Genomic DNA, 25,138 nt, shown 5'->3' with positions numbered 1-25,138 from the left:
TTTTTTTTTTTTTTTTTTTCTTTTGCGTCGAATGTTGTCGCGCATGATCGATGAAAAGTTGCAATTGTGAGAGTAGCTTTAGCAGCGCGTAGAAAGGCGCAGGCTTCGAATCGATCCTCCACCCCCAAAGTATCCAAAGAACAACCGCCGGCCGACGACTCTCTTGTCAACCCAACAACAGTTCAAAAGCTCCGAAAGCAAACATGGCGCTGGATTTCGCAGCCACTTACAAGGTTCTGGTGTTGGGTGACTCGAACGTTGGGAAAACTTGTATCGTGCACCGTTATTGTGACGAACGTTACTACGATACTTACATATCAACGATAGGTGAGACGCATCGTCGAAATCCTCGAATATTGCGTTTCATATTCGATACATTGACAGTTAAAAATTAATAAACTGATGGAAAGTCGTTGTAAATAATTGTTTACAACGGTTTTATTGAATAATCGCTATTGATTAAGTCGCGTTGATATAATTGACGATAACATTCGTCGAAAATTGAAATAATTTTAATTAAAAAAAAAAAGGATCGTGACAAATTATATAGTTGATGTTATTTCGATCCTTCAACTGTAACTTGTTGACAAGCATATATTGTTGTTTTAGATACAATCTTGTTACCGAAAAGTTACTATTGTATTCACTGGTTACATTCACTAAATGTATATCTTTGTTATACGAAAGTCTGATGATGTTTTGTTTCATGATATTCTTTTTTCATATCAAATTTTATGTTCTGTCGAAAACACGATGCAATACTAATTCATGTACATATATGTATATTGGAATATAAGACAAAAAGTTACAAATGAAGTAATTTTAATTGAAAAAAATTATTACCATATGGTGATGTTTTAAAGAAATATGTGTTTAACGTCATCGATCAGCTGATTGCAAGGAAATTTTCTCTCGATAGAAATCTTAAATATAATTTCAATAATATTCCTTATTTATATAATAGAATTAAATTTATTGAATTGTTAAAATATGTGATATTAAATTTTTAAGTTTATTCTTTTTATTTTTATTGTTATTAACGCGAAATTTCAGGAATTTTCTTCTTATCGTTACGTTATACGTAAATAGTTTTATATACGTAATGTTTAATTAATAAACGTTACATATTTATTGAAAAAAAAGTCTTGTTTTGTTTTAAAAATAATGAATCAACAGGTATCGATTTCAAACAAAAAATAATTAATCTGGATGGAACACCAATTAAGCTTCAAATTTGGTGAGTTTTGTATTTTTATATATTTCATTTATTATATAAATATGAAATAGAATTACGTGTAAATATTTATATTTTTATATAATTATAAATATATAAGATATTTTAAAATAATCTAATTTTCTATTAATGCAATCGATTTTAATTTAGATTTTAACTTTGAATTAATTTAGATCAAAGTAGATAAATTTATGGATTTATGATTTCATTATATTATATTTTCAATTCTTCTTACAACAATGAATATTAAATTCTTATACATTTTATTAAATTCTTATACAAACTATTTTCAATCTAAACTTGCATATTAATTTTCAATATAAACTTGCAAAATCTAAATTTGCATTTTCATATTCTGTAAATAAAATACAAGTTTCTGTGTTAACAACTTTATTATAAAATGAAAGTCTATATATCAGTAATTATTATGAATAATTATTAGCTATGGTATTACATATTAATGTGAAAATATTCTATTCACTATAGGTATAGTTAGAATATTTAAATATTTAAAAAATCCATTAATAAAAATAAATAAAATTCTATTATTTTACAAAGTAATTAAATGTTATTCATAGTGCAAGTATTCCTATTTAAATACTCACAATTTTCCAATATACGTAGTTATCTCTTTAAAATATCTAGTATGATGATAAATATGGAAATAGTATTACAATCGATTTTACAAATCGGAAAAATGGAAAAAAAATCGAACAAGTTGTCTTCAATATATATTTCTATCTATCTTCTATCTATATATTATCTACATATTTTGTAATATGAATGCATTAATATCTAATTATTTAATATGAATCAAAAATATTTATTTCCAAGGATTACAAATTCAAACGGTATAATTAATTGGTGACATATTGATACAAATATATCAAATATGGGGTATACTATACTTGATAACATAATATTAATAATAATAATGATGATAATTTACTGCAAAATATAATCATTGCATATTAACTGTTAATATATAATTAATTGTTACTATTATTAATATATTATCGACTTCTTAAGGGACACTGCTGGTCAAGAGCGATTTAGAGCGCTAACAACAGCTTATTATCGTGGTGCTATGGGTATCCTTCTGATGTACGACGTCACTAGTTTAGAAAGTTTCAATCATTTATCCTACTGGCTACGAAATATTCAAGAAGTAAGAATACGAGATAATATTTCGTTTAATAAATTTATTAAATATAAATTCCATAAAAATAAAGAAATGAAAGCGTAAATTCCTGAATTTCGATTAAACAAAAATTCTTTGTTCTTTTTTTCTTTGTAGAATGCCTCTCCGGATGTCGTGAAAGTAGTGGCGGCAAACAAATGTGACGTTACTACAAATAGGGCTGTTGATGCGGAAAGGGGGCAGAAAATAGCTGAAAGTTTTGACATGCCTTTCTTCGAAGTATCTTGTAAAGAAAACATAAATATTGAAGAAGCTTTTCTCACTTTAGCTAGAAGAATACGAGAACAACGAGGACGCCGGGTATCGTTATCTTTCTTAAATACATACATATATCTCTTATCGTACATGCAAAATGTATTCGATTGTAATTTTTAAAACGAATTAACGTGTTTTACGTCGTGTGGTTTATCGATGATTCATAAAAAATGATTAGAAATTCTTATCTCGTCGAATAAATATTAAGAAACATTATTTGTTGTTTAAATGACAAACAATTTTTTTCTATACACGTAACCACTCTTCAATTCTAATGTTCGAGATATCAAAAAAATATTTTTTAAACTGTATATCGTACTTCGAAGTTTCTAAATACTAAAAAAAAAATGAATAGTAAATAAATTTTTAAAACTGAATTTCTATATTTTTATATAAACGATAAAAAAAATTAATGATTAATTTATAAAAATTTATCAATATGATCAAATGCTTATTGATTATAAAAACAAAATTAAATTAAATTAACTTAAATTAACTTTTTTGTTTGATTTTTTGAAGCATATATATTGTTAAAATAAATGCAATTTTTGATTTCAGGCTAGTTTGTTCGATGCTTCAGAAAGGGAAGGAGCCAACAATATTGTTATGAAGCAATCACCGTCTCACGTCTCAGTCTCAGTCTCTGTTACCCCCGGTGAATCTTGGAGATGCACAAATGCATGTTAGTTTCTATAATTATGAGAATTGAGACGATGCTTCGACTATTAGTAAATACGAAGTATTCATTGCGGACAGGATTTTATCTTTCGTGATTGCGCACAAGAAAAAATAAGTAAGGAGAAAAGTGCGTTATTTCTATATGTAAATATGGGGTAAACTCTGGTAAGTCGATGATAATTTTAGGATTTTTCTAACAATTGCTAATAGCCGAATAATAGATTAACAGATATTTATTAAGTATATTTAATTTTAAAAAATATAATATTAAATTATATTTCTGAATTATTATATCATTTATTATATTATTATTATATTATTATATATAGATATTATTATTAAGTTATAAACTTATATTTATATTTATATTGATATATATTTATATTATTATTAATTGTTTTGAAGAATGACTTGGATATCCATTGTACAACTAATTTTAATATTTAACATTTCTAGCATAGATAATGAATGAGAACACATAAATTACATTCAATTTATTTAAATTATTTTTTCTTTTATATTTTTATAATATTTATAGTATATATACATGAGCTGTTTTTTTATAGGAACCGTTCTTTGATCTATTTTACTTTTCCCTTAAATTTTTTTGGAATGGATATTTAAAAAATTGTTTCAAGAAATAAAGAAATTTCGTTCAATAATTAATAATTTTGTAATAATTAGATATTTAATTATTACAAGTGAGCAAACTCTAACACGAAAACTTATTAATTATTGAAGTGTTATAAGCAGAAATATTAGTAATTTGTGTTTTTTCCCAATAAAATAATTTAAATATCAACGATAAACAGAACTTATATTAATTTAAATTGATATTAAATAATATATTAAGTTAAATTAATTATTTTCAATTTATTTGAAAATTACATCGAGACTGATTGAAGTGATCGAAAGACATATTTATAGCATATGATAATTAACGATCATTAATTAAATGCTTCAGATAATAAAAAAATTAGTTATTATGTATATAAAACGATTTTTAAATTTTAACTTCGTATCAGAGATAAATGAAAAAGTATCGTAAACTAAGCAGAGTTTACCCTATACATGTATAATGCGAACGAATTTGTGAAGTATTATAAATGGCATCTAGGAGAAACAAGGGTAGAAAAATAGATATTACGTGTGTACGTCTATGATATAACTATCTAAAATGACACTCATCACGAATATTCTAAGAAACATTGCAAATATTGTCGTGAATTTTGCACCTTCGTTCTCTAATGATTTTCAATCGACGAACAACTGATACAATTCATTGGACGTAATCCTACCACGTTTGCGTGTCAATGTACGATTATTACACGAGCATTATTACAAGTAGAGCAATGCAAATCGTATATACATAACAACAGCACAATTATATTATATATGCTAAGCATTATTGCTGAAAAGAGAGACTTGTACTTTACATAAACGTATGCTCTGACGTTTTGACAATTTCAATGTGATGTATTAACAAGCTGAAATTTCATTTTTAACGTTAATCGAAACAGTTACTTAAATTATCTTTAATATTATACGATAGATGTCTATTTACAATTGCAATGAAGCAATGAAGTAATTTCGAGTTATACTATTTGCACATACACACGATCAACACCTGACGTGATTCATTATTGTAAATCGTCGGGAATAACTTGAAAGTGATAAATATTGAAATTACTGTATGACTGTTTAGATAAAAAGAAAATAATATTCTGGCGATATTCCATGGGTCATTAACGTTCCTTACGAAAAGAAACGTGAAAAACTTCAAATAAGCTTTGTAATAATTATTAATAATATGGAAATTAAAGAGGCTGAAGCACATTAATAAATTTACGATAGATGTATAACGTTCGTAATCAGCGAAATATGGTGCAACTGTACAAGAAACATTTTATAAAATTTTAAACTCGATCGTATTATAAAATATATCATGTTACAATTTGCTTGTTAGCAATAATTTTGCACACAATTTTTACTCGTAAATTTCACTTAAATTAATCATTGATCCTTCAAAAAATCGTTATTTCGAAGTTCAAGCATGTTTTTCATGGCAGTGAAAATATATAAATAGCCAATTAAGTTCAGCGGAAAAAACGTGGGCAAAAATTTATTTAATTTTATGATTTATAATTATTTTACATTAATTTACATAAATACATATACGCAGCGATCGAATAACACGAGCAGTACAAACATTTAGATAAACTCACTTAATGTTCATATAAGGCCTAAAAAAAACAGATATTGATGTTGATATACAACATTTTTCTGTTGCTTTAAATATATAATCTCATTCACATGAGAAGCATTTAAGCGCAATCATATTTGCTATTATATTTACGGCACACGTGCAAGAAGATAAACAGATTACCAACTATTAACGGAGGACCATCGCTTTTCCACTATCGGAGAAGCATGCGTGATTTCAACTGCATTGAGATTTCTTGATATACAGATATAATGTAGCCTTTATTGTATAGTTAATTTAATGTAGTGATGAGCAATGTTTAATACGATTAATGATTAAGATTAAAATATTTGATTATCGCAATTAAAGAAAATTTTATCCAATCAATATATAATTAGTATTATAATTAAATTATTATTAAGCATTTAATTTAAATAATAATTACATAATGCCAATTTAAATAATAATTAATTAATAAAATTCTCTTTATCATAAAATTACTATTTTTTGAATCTAATATCAGATTTAAAATAAATTTAATTAAGAAAGAGAAATTATTAAATCGATTGAATGATTTGGAATGTACCAAATGTAAAATGAATATTTATTAATTATTATAATTGTCGAAATTAACGACGTTTGTTTCTACGATTGATTAAACATTTGCACAAAATATTAACAAAGTTTTCAAAGTTTATCTATACATCAATGAAATCACATGCAAAATCACGCAATATCAATTTTTGATTAATGCGCTTTGATAATCATTATGGACACACCTGATGGATTTGATTGTAAAATTAACAATTAAAATAATATATGAAAAGATACCAAGAAGTCAGGTGTATCATCGCTTCATTCGAACATGCGAATGCATTTTTGATCGTAGTCGATCGTTTTTGTTCGCATGCAGACAATGATGAGAAGGAATAATGCTGGATAATATTAAATACAATTCGTTTGAGACCAGAATTGTATTATTACGCGATATAGTGAAAATATTCATATATACAAATAATAGAATTATATAATATATTTTAGAGTGATGCATTGATTCATTACTAATCACTGACTGCAAGTATCGCACAATACTTCTGTAGTTAAATAGATATATGGTCATTGCTTGATGTAAGACCAATATATTCCTCCTCTTCGTTTATGCTAACAAGAACGAAATAAAGCCTTCATTATAACCATCAACGATTAAAGGAAGAGAGAATAAAAAAAAGAAATTATGAGAGAAAAGAAATATAGCAAAAGATAGAAAAAAATGAAAATTTAAGATTAATTGTAAGTACGTTATTTTATGGATAAATAATCGAAAGAAATAACGATTGTCACAAATTTCTACGTTAATGAGAAATTTGTCATGTATGTCAAAATTAATTTTCCTTATTGCATAAGCGATCAAGAATGTAAAGGAATTCTCATTATACATTATCGTTGAATTCGATCATGGACGAACGGATGATTAAATGGTTCGGCTGTGTTTCATTTGTTCGATCTTTTGTAGAATATTGTTTTATTATTCTTAAAAAAATCTGTTTTAATCAATCAAAAATCGTTACCTTTGTTATCCTCAAATTTTATTAATCATTAAGATAAAATTTTTATTTTCTTCTTAAAAATTATTTTATTAATCTCTTTTTTCTTAAATTTTTTAAATGTTTCAATCTATTAAATTAATGTTATAATATTTTATTTCGACGCAGAATTTTAATTTAATTTCTATTTTGACAAAAAACATTCAATTATGTGCCTCTGTTTAAAACTTAATGCAAAGAAACAATGCACACACTGAAGAATTTGAAAGATTCATATTTCTAAAGCTACAATATACATGAATATATGTATAATATAGGGAATCATATAAAAAATCATATGTTTACATTAATATTCATGATGATAAATTGTTCATAATTCTCAAAATTGATGCTATATTTAAATAAGTTATATAAGAATTTAATTTCTTATGATAATTTGAAAAATATCATAAGAAACTATATATATATTCTTTTTTTTTAAATATCTTATAATATCAATACATCTTATAAAAAAAAAAAAATAAAAAAAGAGAAACTCACACAGTTAGGTAATAAAATATATCTATCTTACAAGATTTCTTTCAAATTTTTAATTTTTAATGTTTATCATTTTAATTAATTTTCTTTTCATTTTGTTCTTATATATTAAAAATGATAAAGAAGAATATAAAGAAATTGACAATATATATACTTATATAAACTTATATATACTTATATAAACATCACAAAACATGATAGATATTTGATTTTTTATAACTCTTAGTTAATATATTAAAAGTTAACTTGGTTAATGAAAATTGGTTGAAACAAAAATATTTTATTTTTTGCATCATAAAATAAATTCATGGATTTAAAGAATCATTATCATCAATAATCTATTATCAAAAGAAATTGTCAGATAAAAATTAACCTATACATACGATATGTAAACGCAAAATTAATAAATTACATCTTCTTGCAAATCTTAGATTCAATACAATTTGTAATATAATGTTGCAATTTTACATTGATAATTACATTGATAATGAATATTATAATATTATTGTATTGAGCACATACATATTTTTAATGCAATTTGTATCTATTTAGCAAATTTTCATATTGATGAAGTGTATTATTGAAAATGATTGTTAAATTAGATTGTTAAATATAAAATGATCGATTATGTGATTATTGAAAATTTATATGAGAATTGATAGTATTTATCAATATTGATAATATTCGTTGAATCGTACGATATAAAGTCACAATGATGACATTTCACTTATATGCACTTTTACGTTTGATTCATTTTCAATTATATTTCGTTTATACTGCAAATATTTAATAAACCGCGTAAATTTTATTCATACATTTTTTAATTTTTAAAATTGATTTAATTAATTTTGTAATAAGATATTTAGTCAATTATTTACAATTCTCATACGATAGTGATAATAACACAATGTTTATTTAAATCTTATCAAACTCAAGGTAATGTAAACTACGATTATATATATATAATACATATATAGTCATAGGATTCATATAATGATTTTTTTTACATAATATGTTAAAAAAAATATAATAAAATAAAAAAATAATAAATATAATAAAAAAATAATAAATATAATAAATATAATTTAATTATAAAATTAACAGCTTTTCTTATCATTGCACATACATATTATATATTAAGAATATAAGAATATTCTACATATTTTGTTTGAACAATTTGATCGATAGCTATAAATATACATTTTGAGTAATATCTGTTCAATTTGATGTTTAATTCAGCTATAAATAAAATATATACTTTTTATTAATAATAATATATTTTCTCAATTATTATTATCAAATATTATATTTAATATTTTGTTATAATATTAATTATTAAAAAATTTAATTGAAATCAGATTTTTATGTGATATATCAAATAATATTACTATGAAATGTTTTATAAATTGACCTCATTAAGAATCGCTCAAAACGTTAGGTATACAGAAAACTTTGTATGCTCTGCGCATATTCGATACGTGAGAGTCTTTATTATAGGAGGTACTCGATAAGTATGAATCAACCGCTTGAAATTAAACAATAAGTCATAACTAGAAGAACGTTTTTCTTAAAATATATATAAATGTTTGATACTAACTGTGATAACTATCGGTAGGTAACCTACATCTTTCAAAACTATGTATATATTTAAATCAATGATAATTACATATAAAATAATAATCATAATTCAATTAATAATGTTTTTTGTAAATTATCAACGTATTCATATAATCTTGAATATCTCATAAAATAATATTCATTGACGAACTTCACATATATAGTAAAAATGAATCATGAATTGTTTGGCGCGTTCTTTGAGTCAGCGATAGGTTAGCATGCGCACCTTACACACAAATTGCATCTTGAAGTTCACTTGAGCTTGGAGTCCAAAATGGCCGCGATGACAGATATATTGAGCTGTTAACCGAATATGGGATACGCCTAAATTTTCAGTTTACAACATCATATTTCTTAGATATTATAATAAAATGAGTATAATAAGTACGTGTAGTGACATGAAAGGTGGAGGATGCATGAGGAACAAATGACTTTTACAAACGCGCAATTTGTCTTAACTCATACGTATGTTACATTCTGTGTTCAATCTGTTTTTTCGCGGAGAATAATTTGTTCGTTTATAATACGAACTCGCTACAAGGAAAACGATTAAAAATTTTATTCTGAATTGCTCATGTAAATAAATTAATCTATCAAATTTTTATTCGAGAAAAGTGACTTTATTTAAAATCTTCGTGTTGTCATTTATTCATCATTTACGTGCTCAATTTATACATAACATATAAATTATAATTATTTTAAATGTTTCTAATATAAATTGTATATTTTTTACAGATACAAGGTTGTGATATTCATGTGTTAAAAAGTTACTGTTAATATAAAAATATGGAGGCAATTGTAGAATATAACTATGAAGCACAAGAACCTGATGAATTAACTTTGAAAAAGGGAGATATTATTACAGAAATTAAAGTGATGTTAGGTGGTTGGTGGGAAGGCACTTTAAGAGATAAACGTGGCATGTTTCCTGATAACTTTGTCAAAGTATGTAATTTTTTATGTACTTAATTTTCTTTTAATATTTATAATATTATAATTATGATATCAATATAATACATAAAAAATAAAATTTATTTAAATATTCAGTATAAAACAAATATTTATATAAATTATATATATTAAATAATAGTTATATTCAAATATAGGTATTAGAACCTATTTCAAGTGGAACAGTTGGAAGTACAGGAAGTGGAGTAAATGAAGGAGCTGCTAATGCCAAATCTGAAGATATTTCCTTAAAAAATGGAGGATCTAGAAGACGATTTTGTAAAGTTCTTTTTAGTTATGAACCTTGTAATAAAGATGAATTAACTTTAGTACCACAAGATTCTATAGAATTTTTGGGTGAAATAGAAGAGGGATGGTGGAGAGGTAGGCTTAAAGGTAGAGTGGGTGTCTTTCCTTCAAATTTTGTATCTCCTCCAGTTTATGAAGAATCTGACAAACACAAAGATCAAGAGAGTAGAAAATTGTGCAAAGTACTTTTTCCTTATGAAGCTGTTAATGTAGATGAATTAACATTAAATGAAGGAGATATAATAACTCTTCTATCTACAAATGCCTCTGATAAGGTACGATTATTTAAATACAATTTATATGCATTTGTTATAAATTAAATTAAAAAAAATATGAATATATTTATGTCATAAATATGAAATTATTTGTAGGGTTGGTGGGTAGGAGAATTAAATGGTCAAGTAGGTTTATTTCCTGATAATTTTGTTGAAGTATTAAATGTTCTACCTGATCACCAAGATCATGAACAAAAACTTAAAGCTCCTATTAAGTCTGTTTCAAAACATTCTCATCAGGTAAAGAAGAATGGAAAAACACACATTAAAAAAACTTTGGATGTAAAAGATGTACCTACAGGTATTTGATTTCTTCTTTTAACTATCTAAAATTATGAAAATTTTTATTATGAAAATCATATGTAAGATATTTATTTTTTTTTTAACTGGTGAGATATTTTTACCATAGATATAACTAAAAAAACAATATCAACAGGCGTATCTTCTACAACATCAACTTCTTCAGGAATTGGAGGAAATAGTGGAGAAAGGAAAAATATAGGTGGATATTCAGCTACATCGAATTTAAAACGTCTCGTAGGTGATGCGGGAACTAATAATGGTAATGGAAATACAAATATAGCTTTGGGTGAAGAGTTAGATGGGGTAGAACGAGGAGAAGGAGCACCGCTTTCGCATTTAACAGCTTCTAGAGCTAAAGCACCCCACCGACGACCACCTTCTTCACAACGTTTAAGACGCCACGCTGCCGGACCAACAATTACTACAACACCTGTTAGTGTTTTTTGGCACTAGTTTAATATCTAATACATATATTAATCACCATTTAAAATATTTGTATTTCTTAAAATATATAATATATTATTTATATAATATAGGAAGATAGTTTAGCAAATGGTAATGCAGATACTATGTTAGAACAATTACGAGAAGAAGAACCTGAAGGATTAGCTGTAAAAGCAAGAAGAAGAGCTCCTTGGGTAATTTAATATATTTTATTTTTACATTTATCAATATTATATTTCTATATTTTTATTAATAAATTCATTTACAGATAGATTTTATAATAATAATTATAATAATAGATATTATTTCTTTAATTATATAAACTTATAATTTTTTATATTATTATTTCTAGGTAGAAGAATTAAAATTAAATCAATTGGAAAGGAGAAAAATTGTATCAGTAGATCGTGTTGATAAATCTGAAGAAAAAAAAGAACGTCCTTGTTCACGGTAAAATAATAATCATTTTAATAAAAATCAAAATTGTAAAAATAATAAAAATCATTTTTTTTTAATTAGTGCAAAAAACAGACAATACAGTATAATATGCAATATATAATATAAATAATATTACAATATTAAATAATACAATATATAATATATATAATATAAACAAAACAAACTTGAATATTTTAATAGATTTAGTACATTTTTTAATTAACTTATGTTTTTAATTTTAATTCAGAGTATTAACGACAACGAATGTCGCCGATTGTATTAATAAATTAGAAGCAGAAAGCGAAGAAAATAAACAAAAGGATAAAAGTCAAAATCAGAAATCTGATTCATTTCCACATCTTGAACAAATTTCAACTACTCCTGGAACGCCTCCTACTTATGTTCCATTTGCACTTTATAATCAATTATTAGAAAGGGTAAGTGTATTAAAAATTGTTTAAAATTATTAACTAAACTAAAAACTATAAAATTATTAATATATTGAATGCTGCATTTCATATTATATGAATATTATGATTTGCAATTTATAACAATCATGAATTTATTATTATGTAATATTATATATAATATAGTAAAATATTATTTACAACATTAAGTTGAATTTACATAATAATTGAAATATAATTATATTTTATATTACTAAAAGTAATCTCACATAACAAGTTGTGGAATAATTGGTGATTTTCATGGCATTCAATATGTTAACTAACTAAATTAAATTATTTGTTATATGAATTTATAATATTTAATATATTTTTTAAATTATAATTATTAATTAAATCAAATTATATGAATAGGTTGTTGCCTTAGAAGAGAAACAAGCAATGTTACAACAAACAATGGGCCAAATTTTAGAACAATTTGTACCTGTTGCATCTTCGTCAATCAACAGCCCAGATTAATCAACTCATAAATTTTGCAGTATGTTTTTACCATATAAAATGCTGCTATTTTAATTTCATTTTCCATACAAACAATATGGAAGAATAGTTTATAATTACTGTATAATTCTTATATTTATTCGTTTTAGTAGCGGCATTTTTAATTTGTTTCGCTATTGTAGTAACAGTATTTATTTAATTTGACTAAACAAAATATTCCATATATCATTCCTGACTTAAAAAAATTTTTTTTTTTATGATAATTTACTTTATTGTATTGTAAGTACTTTATTTAGTACTTTGATTTTATTTTTAGTAGCATTTAAATGTTTTTAAGATATATGTAATATACACTTTTCAAATTGTCCTATAATTATAAAAAATTATTAGTTCATTACTTAATTAAGGTAAACTTACAACATATTTTAGTAATGAATACCTGATATAAACATATATAGAGATTTATTTTAAAGCATTTCCATGTTTTAAAAATTAATATATCGTTCTGATATACATATTTCCTTAAATTACATCTCATAACTATAGAAGTATATTTGTACTTAAATTGCTAAATTACATAAACAAATAGAGACTATGCATTTTATATTTTTATTGAAAAGCTGCCTCGCATTACAACATAATAATAACTATTCTTAAGTTCATCAAATAACTTAAGTGCCAATATATGTAATTTTTCTTTGCATAATTTTATAATTTTGTTATAAAAACGTTAACAGTATTGAGTTTCAAGAAATAATACATTAAAAAAGTATTGAATGTACCTATTTCAAATGAAATAAGTTTAATATAATAGCTTGGAATGGTGCTATATAATAAATATTTGTGATACTTTATATCACATATTATAATATACTAAATGAGGCAGCAAACTATGAATAATAATTTTTATCCTAAATAAAAAAGTGAAAGAATACATTAAAGCTCACTTTAAAAAATTACATATTAATAACTTTGTTCCATATAATCACGAAACTGTTGAATATTTGAAATCTTTTTATTTTTTTAAATAAACAAAATTTAACAAAAGTATAGGATGATATTATTAAAAATATATGAAATAAATACAAACAAAACAATATTTAATTTTTTACATCAGTATTTGATGAAATATACTTACCTTTCATCTAAAAAAAAAAAAAAATAGCAAGCCAATTATAATCACATTATTTCAGATCATATGTTAGCTATGTGCGAATATGTAAATATCTAATAATATAAATGAATTAAAGAAAATAATAAATTCCTATAGTAATTTGCAATTTAGCTGCTATATATATCAGCTTAAAAATTCTAGTCTGATACAAACAGATTGCAGTGATTATAGGATTGAAGTGCCAGGGCCAATGAAACTAATACTGTCACTATGAATGTCATTGTTAATAAGTATATCTTTCAAAAAGTAATGATTTCATTTTTCTTTTCAATTCATTTCAAATAATTTTTTTCTTTTTTAATAAAAGAACTTTCAATACAAACTTTTTCTAAGTAAATATATTTAAAAATAAAAATATAATAAATAAATCTAAGTAAATATATTAATTTATAAAATCTTAAACATTATGCATTCAAATTATTATATCAATATTACTATTTAAAAATATTATGTATTTATATAATTTTAGTTTACAATTCAATTAAAAATTATATCATTACATTTTGAATGATATTTAATGTAATATATAAAATAGAATATTAGTATTGTATAAAATTTTTACACATTTCAGCTGAATGTAGCTTATTTAAATGAAATATAATTATAATTGAGTGGAGTGAAATAATTTCATATAAAATATAAAATATTTTCTTTTTACAAATAAGAAAAAAGATATTAGAAATTGTTAAATTTTGGTAACTATATTTGTTTGTTTGTTTTGTCATCAAATTTATTTGTCATAATTATTATTATTATTACTATTATTATTATTAATATTATTATTATTATTATTATTATTATTATTATTATTAATATTATTATTATTATAGTCAAATATCATTTAATTGATACTATTTAATTGCATTTATATTTGTTCATAGAATTAATATAATACATTCAATTATTAAAAAAATCTAATTATACCACAAGTACAAGATCCTTAAAAAATTCATATGTAAATCAAATATTGCAATATATCTATATTCATATATAGTATTACAATTATCAGTATGCTACATGTTATTAAAGAATCATGCTTAAAATAGATCTTATTTGAAAGTATCTTTTATGTAGCATCCGTCCCCAAACTTAAAATGAAAGCACAAATTTGTTGCATAATAAATTTCAAAATCTTCTTTTGATGTATACATTTCTTTAATAAATTGATTACATTTTTACATTAATCATGTTTAAAATTTCTTAGATTTCTTTTTGCAATATCTATACTTGTACATATATATGATAATGTATATGTTTATATGTTATATAGATATTGTGTTAAGTATTTCTGACTTATTATTATGTTGAATAAATGCAATAAATGCATACAATGCAAAATAAATAATATTAAATTGATAGTTTGGTCAAATTTAATCTCAATAATTATATAAGTTACAAATAATTATCAAAGAAGTATCTTTTTATTCATTAGTTTTTATTTTTTACTTCATATTTTTTCTCCTTTTTTATATTTTTATAAATAAAAATATAGAAACATTTGCATTATTTATTATAAATTTATGCACAATCAATTTAATCTAATAACAATTTAGCATATTGACCGCATTAAAAAAAGGTCCAATAATTGATACTTCATACAACTTCATATAAAAGAATATCAATAATAAATCCTTTTATACTTTTATATATTATACATTAATGCTGAAGCATTAATATAAGATTTTTATGTAATATGTTTACATTTTATGAATCAACATTTCTATTTGCAAATTTAAATTCCATACATGTTTGCAAGTTAACAATATGTGACAATAATAGTCCTAAGTAAAAGCAAAAAATTTCTCAATTTCATATATAATATTAATTATAGTTTACTATTTTTACACAGCAATTTTCTTCAAATTTATAATGAAATTAAAATTTAAAGTATAGTTAGATCAAATGTAATATTCTAATTATTTGAATATCATAATTTTAATAAAATACTTTGTCTTCCTTTAGAACATTATAGACTATTTACTATTTAATATTATTATTAATTGAAAAAACAACGATATTGTGAATAAAGTATGGTATTAACATTTTTATAAATATAAGTGAAATTACATAAATTTTTCTCATATATTTGCATTTCAACTAATTATTTATTCTATTTTAAAAACAAATATTTCCATTTATATTTAAAATATTTAATTATATAAATAATCTTTGATATAGATTATAAATATATTTATATCAAAGATTAAAAATAAAATCATTTATAAAATGCAAGTCAAATGCTTCAAATTAATCATGTGTACATTATACAATTATTTTTAGTATTAAAAAGATTTTATTTGAAAAATATAAATGGAGGAAATTTAAAATTATTATAAAAATATAATAATTTTGTATATAAAATTATATTGCATGTTATTTTATTTTTAAAATTTAAATTAATAATTTAAAAATAAATTGGTTTGTATATATGGAAATAAGTAAATGAAAATTATTTCATTTTCATTGCTTAGTGCATATAAAATTTTAAATTAAAAAAATATATTTTTTTGAAGAATTTAATAATAAAATATAATATTGCAAATTTTTATTTATGTAAAATTTTGATATTTAACAAAATAACTTACCGTTTGTTTCAAATGTATATTATTTGCATAAAATCTTAAAAATTAATTTTTTGCTTATATTAAATGTTATTAAGCAATGAAATATTAATATGATCAAATTGTTATTATATTATTACTGAATTACTACTAAAACACTAAATAAAATATTGATACAACTTAGTAACTGATTTTATGTATTAAGCAATCAATTTAAAAATATATATGATAATAAATAAAGATAATAAATAAATAATGGAAAAAAACACAATTTTTAAAAATATAGTTGTAGAATTGTATATAATCAAAGAGTGAAAATTGTATTTTTTCTTTTTTATGGACCATAAATTCAAATTAATTCAAATGTAAATAATTTTTTGGATAAATTTTTTTCTGTTAATAATGAAAAAGATACTTGTAACCATATTAAACTGCTGTATATAATTAATATTTGTGTTCTTAATGTATCAATTTATCCTTTTATATGGTTTTATATTTCAATAATAAAATAAAAAATAATATTTATTTTTCCTTTATTTATATATTCATATTTATAATATAATTATAATATAAATAATTTAATAATTGAATTTTTTTTTATTATTGCAAAATATTTATTTTAAATATTATTTAATAATATAAGTAATAATAGTACATTTGAATTTATAAATTAAAAGCATTTAATTTTTTAATTATATAGATATCGATACATTGGTGAAATTTCGCAGATAAAAGTTAAGATGCTATCACAAGGTACAATTTTCCAAAAAGGTCCGAATTCTAATTTAGATGATACAAGTGTAACACATCCTACCGAATGAGATGGTTGTCCTCTTCCCCATGCTCTATAATTAAAACACGAAAGTGATTCACCTAAAATTGTATAATTTTTTTATTAATTATTTTTAATTTCTAAAATTTATGAGGAAAATATTAAATATTATGAATTTACTTAAATATATTATAATCTTTGAATATCTTCAACTAATAAATTAATCAATAAATTAATAAAATATTTTTCTTTAAATGAAAAAAATAAAATAAAAATTTGAATAATTAGATAAATTTAATTTCATAAAATATTATCAATAGAATACCAAATTCGTTTTTCCATATTTTTTCATTGTTATAATTACTGAGTCCAACAAAAGTAGGTGTGTCTAATGAAATATATTTTGCAAGTCCATTGGTACGTTCTTCGCTAATTATATGAGCAAGTGATGCATTTATTTTTTGACAAGATATCTGGGCTTGGCTGTAATTCAAATTATTGCTTGAAAATACGAATATTCCTGTCCTAGGGATGCAGGTCAATGTAAAACCAGAACCTAAAAATAATTTCTAAAAAATTTTTATCAAAAATATAGTTTGAATATTTTTACTTTCCACATTATTTACCAATTGGGATGACACTAGCATACATGCTATAATATTTATAATTTTTATCTTGTACAAGTGTAGTAAAGTTATAAATCTCAGGACACTGAAGTGCTTGGCATGTTTTCCTCAATGATTTATTTCTATTATGTATACCAATATCGAATTCTATATAAATAAAAACGATTTTCTAATTTGCATTTCCATATTATTATTCAATTATTGTCATATATATATATACATTTTTTTTTTTTAATGATATCTTACCATCATTATTTTCTATGCCGTAATTAAATGCTAAAGCTTTCTTGTTCGAAGCAAATTTTCTACATTCATTCACATTTTTAATTAACGTCCTCGAAAGTATTACTTGATCCGAACGAGCGTTAGATTTTACCAATTTATAATATGGTAATTGTTGTGAATTAATTTCACAACAATCATCGCATACAATTAAATTTAATATTAAACATGCTACTAAGTATATTAAAAGTATTAAAATTATTTTCTTCATTTCTAAAATTTTTAAAGTCACAAGAAAATTTTATCCAATTGACTATTTACTCGAATATATGCAACAATTGTATTTTTCTGTACAATTTGAATATTTCTCGATAATTGCATGCATAGATGTAATTCATTGTCGGATAAAGATAATTAACTTGTATATCAACGCAATATATATACAATAGATACGGAATTCCAATTAAGACAATTGACAGACATTGAAACATATAATAATACAACATAACAATAAATCATAATTAATTTTTTTAAATTTAATTAAAGAAAGTAATCTTTCTTCAAAAAATTAATGTATAAAAACCATAAAATATAACGAGCAAAAACAAGAAATGTATCTCTTATTTTATTATTTTTAATTTTCTTAGATAAATATTTTAAAAAATATGGAAAATATGAAAATCTTTTCAACAGATAGCTTAAAGTAATGATATTGAATTATAATGATTTTCAATAAATAGATGTATATATTTTTTATAATATATTATTAATAACAGATTCAATATTTCAAATTTACAACATAATATACATCATTATTACATTAATTATATATTAGAATTTGTTAGATTTTGTTAAAATAAATTTTTTATAAATTTATATTAATTAAATCTCTTGATTTAATCATTTTGATTCATCAAGATCATAGAATCATCTATTGTAGAACTTCACAAAAAGTGATTAGTATAATTTTAAATGATTAGATGATTTAAGTGAAGATCTACATTTATATTTGACATGATTTAAGATTTATTTAACAAAGTATCAATTACTTTTGAAACTTCATCAAATATTTCATCCGCATTGCCATTAGCATCGATCTAAATAAAATAATTTTCAATTTTATGTATTATTTTATGTATTCATGCAAAAATAAGAAATCATTTATAAATAGAAAATTAACATACAAATACTTACGTTTACAACTTTGTCTTTATAATGATCAATGATTTCTATATGTCTATTCATATTAAATAGTTTGATTCTGTTTTTGATCGTTTCTTCATTATCGTCAGCTCTTTTTAAGACTTCTGCACGTCCTAGTAATCTTTTCTCTAATACTTCGTTCGAGGCATCAAAGAAAATGATTAAATCAACAGGACACACCTAAATTGATTAAACATGTAAAGTTTTGTTTTTTCTCTCTCCTCGTATTATCAATTTCTCAGCTTTTGCTCTTTTTATTATGTATTATATACATGTACATATATCATGTTATTATATATCACACAGATACATTATGAAATGTATAATATAGATATAGATATATAGTTCGAAAGAAAAAAAATAAAAAAAAAATTTTAATCGCATATGAGATGAATATAAATCTTATTTCGATATAATATTAATTTGTAACATTCTTTTTAATATTTATTCAAATTATTTTCAATATATAAAATTTTAATAATATTTCTTTTAGAAATTGTTTATTAACAAATATATTTTATAATTGATTGTGTTAATGCTTACATTTTTTTCAAAAAGAAGACCTTGACCCAATTCACGGGGATATCCGTCAATAAGAAATCCAGTTTCTGTTAATTTTTCTTGTTTAACTTTTTGCATTCGTTCCTTTATCAGATCCAATACAATATCCTAATAAAAAACAAGATTTATTACAAAAAATATTTCAATACAAAAAATATATGTACAATAAATATTTATTGATATATATAACATATACATAACTATTATAATTACATCATTAATTAAATGATATATATAAGTTCTGAAAAATTCAAAATATTAATTTAAAAAATTAATAATTTAATCTGTAAAATAAAATAATAGAAATAATTCTTAAAATTTATTTTCATATATTTTCTAAAAATAGCTTATATCGAAATATTTATGTTCTTGATATTATAAAAGATATTCATTTATCTTATCGTTTATTTATTCAAATATCTAATATTGGAAAACATTTTAAATATTGAAAAGATTAAAGTTTTTTTTTAATTTTTTCATTATAGATAATTATATTTTTCATTATAGATATTATATAGTTATAATTATGCTCTATATAAATTTCTAAGCAAAATACGAAAAAATCATTTATATAAAATATATTAAAAATCTGATTATGTACAAATAAGAAGTTATACATGAGTAAAATTATATCCGCATATAAATGAAATTAAGCTAAATTAAACTTGACAACATATATCAACGTTATTAAAATCAACGAAATGTGCGTAACGAAATCTATATAACAATATATATGCATTAATATTTTATATAAAACATAGATATACATGAAAAATATTTGTGCATAAATTTCTTCTTAAATTACTTTTACTTTTAATTACAAAGTATAATTTACCGTTGAGACAAATAAACCTTTAGACATTGTTTCCTGTAGAAAAGCATCTCGAGAACTACCACGGGCAACTTCCTCCCGTAATAGATCACCACTGCTTATATGATAAAATCCATATTTTTCAATAATTCGTTTGCACTGTGTTCCTTTTCCACATCCTGGTCCACCAATTATCCAAATAATCTTCATTCTTTCAAAATTGGTTAATAGCACCGGTGCAATAGATAAATATGTTCTTGTTCAAAATATGATTTACAAATGTTTCTTATTGATGCTTACTTTTCGCCCTAATAAAATTGTATTTTTTGTGCATTAATTTAACTCAAAAATTTTTATGGCAATTTGGTTGGTTAATTTTTAAATGATCGATGCGTGAATGTTCCATAAAATATATTAATGTAAGTAAACACGCGAATGGGATGTTAATACTTTTGATTGTTTCATAATTTCGTCAATTTATTTATAAATTAATTATTTATAAATAGGAATTTGAATATTTTAAATTTAAAATAAAAAATATTCGATGAAAACTTATTTTTAAAAATTAATTCAACATGCGGATTATTTTTATCAGTCAATAATAAATATCATTCCACCACATAATTTGCAAATTATCTGTATTCCTTAAATCTTATTTTACTTGCTTAGTCTATATTGTCATTGCATGTTATATTTATTTATAGATATTATTAATTTTCGCTTCAGAGATTAAATAAAATATCAGTTTGTCTTTTCTTTTTATAAAAGAAGACAAATTTTTTTTTTATGAAGAAATAAAGAAAAATTATTTATGAATATATATATATATATACACATATATCTATTATGTAATAAAATGAATTTTACAAGTTTATAACATGATATAGATAGACTATTTAAGCTACAAAATAAAAATTTGTTAAATTTGTTTTTTAAAAAATATTATTATAAAAAAATTATAAAAAAATTATTATGGGATAATATTAAAATGTATGAATTATTCCAAAAGTGGAGATTCAAATTACATACATCTTTATATATCTCATTCACAATACATATTGCAATATTCGAAACTATTTAATTTTTCCATATTTATAATGTAATAATTATGTTCAAAATTCAATCTTTCAAAATTGATTCTATAATATAATTATAGAAATATTAAAAATATGAAAAATATCCCATTATTTAGAAAAATTGTTAACAAAAACTTGGGCACTATTCGTCGTTATTAATTTTATATATTTAGTCTTAAGAAATAATAATTGATACTTAATGAATGATGTTTGCAAAATATATGATAAAAGAATTTGTTAAATAATCAATATCATATATAGTTTAAATAATAAACAAAATTTTTACAATATTTAGCATTCTAAAATCATTCATAAAAATGTAAGTTATAAATATTAAAAAAAAATTAATAAATATTTTTCTATTTTAAAATCACAATAAATCATTTGATTAAAAATACATAATCAAATTCTAAATTATTTTTTTATTAACTTCTTTTATGAAATATAAATATAAAATTTCATTATACATACTTAACAATATAAAAATTTGTTATATTTTTCAATAAGTTTATTGTTAATTTATTATATATATAAAATAAATTAAAATATAAATTTCATTATTATTTTTAAAAATTATAAAAACTTGCAGAATATCGAAAATCTATCATTTATGTACAAATGAATTAAAAAATTTTATCTATATAATAAGAATATATTATATATATTAGCAAGAAAATTCAAACAATAATTTTATAATGAACATTTTTTCTCACAATTTCTACAAAGTTTTATATAATTTTTATAAATAAAAAAGTTATAATTTTACAAGTAAAAAAGTTTATAACTTTTGTATAATTTATAATTTTTTACATCGAGTTTTTTTAAATTTTTAATCAGTATATAAATATTTCATTTATCATTAAATATTTCAATTTTATCGATCAATATCTAACATTAATTTTGCTTCTATATTCCTCAATTTCTCATTCTCTTCTTTCTAATAATTCTAAATATACATAAATAGATACTTTTTATACATGAATATTTTATAATAAAATTATGTATTATTATTATTATTATTATTATATATTATTATATATATTATTATATATATATGCAATCCAATGATCACATAAATTAATTTTCATTTATATGTGTTATAAATATTTGCTAACATTTATTTTCAACTTCAAGTACATATAAAAATATTTCTTTGAAATTTACAAACATTACAAATTTGAATTTTTATTTCGATTATATTTTTTTTTAAATTAATAATTAATTATATATATTTATAAATATACAAAATATTTTTATTATATTAAAAATTTCATTACTTTTATCAGTCTTCGAATATTTAAAATTATATTATTTTTTTATAATATATTTTATTAATTTATATTCAATTTATATAATTTTTAAAATACAATTTGTGCAAAATTTGTTATGGAATTTGTTATTATTTCTTTTTTGATTGGTATCACTGGAATGATAAACGCGATAACTATTTCGTGCTTGTTTATAATGAAAAAGTTAAAATTTTATGCTCTCTACAAAAATAAATTAAAAAAATATTATTAAAATCTTATAATTTTTATCATTAAGAAATAGATTTCAATATTTCAAAATTTCAATATTAATTTTTATATCATATAACAGATTTTTATATATTACATAACCTGTTAATGTTTTTATCGTAAAAAAATGGTTTAAAGCATCCAAAATTTGTTTTACGTAACAATTTAACATACCAAACAATGTTATATATTTTATTGCTATTCTTATACAATTTTATTGCTATCTTATATATATTCTTATATATATAGAAATATTATAGAAAAATTATAGAAATAAAATATAGAATTTATTTAACTTGCAGTAACTATTATGTATTGCAATTATACTATTACATATAGCATTAAAAATATAAATATAATGAAAAAAAATATATAGAAGATTTTTAATAATATTGATTTTTAATAAAAAAAATATTCATAAAAGAATATATATAAAATTTATAATAATATAGTTTAAGATTTTTAATTGAAAATTATATAAATTATATGAATATAGATAATCTTCAAAATTTGATAATCACGATAACTAATTGTTGGAATTTTGTTTAACGTATATTAAGTAATAATAATAATAAACAATAAAAATGGCGCGATTATAAATGTATAAAAAATTAAAACAATGTTTTGTGAAATTAAATTGGAAATCATTAAAAGAAATATACTGACGATATATGTGATCGTTTACTTACTATTCAAGATCCATCAAATTCAAGATTTTACTATTAACTACTGACAGAATAGTCAAAGTTTTCGCGTTAAAATTTCGAACATATCGATTTTTCATTGGCATCAGGTGGATGTCATTTTACGCATGTGCAACGATATAAAATCAGCATGTAAGATGATACAATACATATATTATATATATTTGGATATATAAATATTTCATGTAACTCATACTAACTTCATATCTTTAACAACTTGAATTTTTTATCATCTTAAATTTTTTCCAAATTAACATTTGTAGATAAATAAAAAAGTTTATAAAATTAATAACGACGAGTATAAATGCAAATATTAAAAGAAAAAAAAAAATACTGAACAATCATATGAAAATGAACCAAATAATTTTAGAAAGGTAAGTATGTGAAATTATACTAAAGAATGTAATGCAAGATTAAAATATATACATATGTATGTATATATATGTATATGTATATTCTTTTACCTCGACAATAAAATTATCTTGATCTAAAACATATAAAACTCTATATTCTTACTAAAATATATTAAAAATTAAAAATATTATAGAAAACAAGATATACACTTTTTAGAATTACTAATTACTGAGAGAAATTTTAGAAACTTGAACATTCCGTTTGAAAGCTAACTCTAGTACTACTAGAATAATTTAGCTATTCACCAGAATAGATAATTGTGTAGTATTATCTATATGTATATATAAATAAGCGTATACAATCAAAAAATAAAACAGGCAATTTCAATGTTTAAAAATAAATATATAGTAAATGATAAATTCTGATTTTATTATAATAAATATAGAAAAGTCACAAATTATATTACTCTCTTACGATATTAATTAACACTTATCTCTTTTTTGACAGATAAATAGAATCTTTTTATTTAATCTATACTATTCAAGCCATATTACAAAAATTTTATATTAAATAGCTAATATTAGATAGACACTATATATTAAACAATTGTTAAATTTTAAAATATGTGAAATACAAACATGAAATATTATACAAATATTTATTAAACAT

The 25,138-nt window shown here is 21.6% G+C and overlaps 4 protein-coding genes across 11 annotated transcripts; 2 read left to right on the top strand and 2 right to left on the bottom strand.

Moving 5' to 3' along the window:
* Window positions 1–158: 158 nt before the first annotated feature.
* Window positions 159–3,970, top strand: LOC122716602 (ras-related protein Rab-8A). Its single transcript, XM_043939851.1, has 5 exons — window positions 159–327; window positions 1,177–1,237; window positions 2,264–2,402; window positions 2,532–2,735; window positions 3,249–3,970. Exons 1-5 carry the CDS (start codon window positions 204–206, stop codon window positions 3,375–3,377), a joined length of 657 nt encoding a protein of 218 aa, XP_043795786.1. The 5' UTR covers window positions 159–203; the 3' UTR covers window positions 3,378–3,970.
* Window positions 3,971–9,164: 5,194 nt separating this feature from the next.
* On the top strand, window positions 9,165–13,679 carry LOC122716614 (SH3 domain-containing kinase-binding protein 1-like). Of its 6 annotated transcripts, XM_043939872.1 has the most exons (10): window positions 9,514–9,653; window positions 10,005–10,214; window positions 10,376–10,496; window positions 10,656–10,801; window positions 10,898–11,102; window positions 11,211–11,536; window positions 11,641–11,742; window positions 11,901–11,998; window positions 12,234–12,423; window positions 12,805–13,679. In XM_043939872.1, exons 2-10 carry the CDS (start codon window positions 10,056–10,058, stop codon window positions 12,907–12,909), a joined length of 1,452 nt encoding a protein of 483 aa, XP_043795807.1. In that variant the 5' UTR covers window positions 9,514–9,653; window positions 10,005–10,055; the 3' UTR covers window positions 12,910–13,679. The 6 variants fall into 6 exon arrangements, with proteins under 6 accessions (XP_043795805.1, XP_043795807.1, XP_043795801.1 ...); XM_043939870.1 differs by lacking the exon at window positions 9,514–9,653 and adding an exon at window positions 9,165–9,263 and having other exon boundaries at window positions 10,376–10,801; window positions 12,805–13,678; XM_043939866.1 differs by having other exon boundaries at window positions 10,376–10,801; window positions 12,805–13,678.
* A 3,632-nt stretch (window positions 13,680–17,311) lies between these two features.
* On the bottom strand, window positions 17,312–18,817 carry LOC122716643. 2 transcript variants are annotated; one of them, XM_043939920.1, is made up of 4 exons: window positions 18,268–18,817; window positions 18,022–18,168; window positions 17,721–17,951; window positions 17,312–17,496 (listed from the first exon to the last, which is right to left on the bottom strand). In XM_043939920.1, exons 1-4 carry the CDS (start codon window positions 18,512–18,514, stop codon window positions 17,312–17,314), a joined length of 810 nt encoding a protein of 269 aa, XP_043795855.1. In that variant the 5' UTR covers window positions 18,515–18,817. The 2 variants fall into 2 exon arrangements, with proteins under 2 accessions (XP_043795855.1, XP_043795856.1); XM_043939921.1 differs by having other exon boundaries at window positions 17,354–17,468.
* Window positions 18,818–19,028: 211 nt separating this feature from the next.
* Window positions 19,029–24,754, bottom strand: LOC122716630 (adenylate kinase isoenzyme 1). Of its 2 annotated transcripts, XM_043939900.1 has the most exons (6): window positions 24,679–24,754; window positions 24,580–24,602; window positions 20,843–21,126; window positions 19,990–20,115; window positions 19,438–19,626; window positions 19,029–19,340 (listed from the first exon to the last, which is right to left on the bottom strand). In XM_043939900.1, the coding sequence occupies exons 3-6, from the start codon at window positions 21,026–21,028 to the stop codon at window positions 19,263–19,265; spliced, it is 579 nt and encodes a 192-aa protein (XP_043795835.1). In that variant the 5' UTR covers window positions 21,029–21,126; window positions 24,580–24,602; window positions 24,679–24,754; the 3' UTR covers window positions 19,029–19,262. The 2 variants fall into 2 exon arrangements, with proteins under 2 accessions (XP_043795835.1, XP_043795834.1); XM_043939899.1 differs by having other exon boundaries at window positions 24,580–24,739.
* Window positions 24,755–25,138: the final 384 nt, after the last annotated feature.

The sequence above is a fragment of the Apis laboriosa genome, unplaced genomic scaffold (assembly GCF_014066325.1).
Source record: "Apis laboriosa isolate Shangri-la unplaced genomic scaffold, ASM1406632v1 scaffold47_cov149, whole genome shotgun sequence".
Taxonomy (NCBI): domain Eukaryota; kingdom Metazoa; phylum Arthropoda; class Insecta; order Hymenoptera; family Apidae; genus Apis; species Apis laboriosa.
Note: the sequence above shows the minus strand (reverse complement) of the source record. Positions and strands in the feature narration are given on the sequence as shown.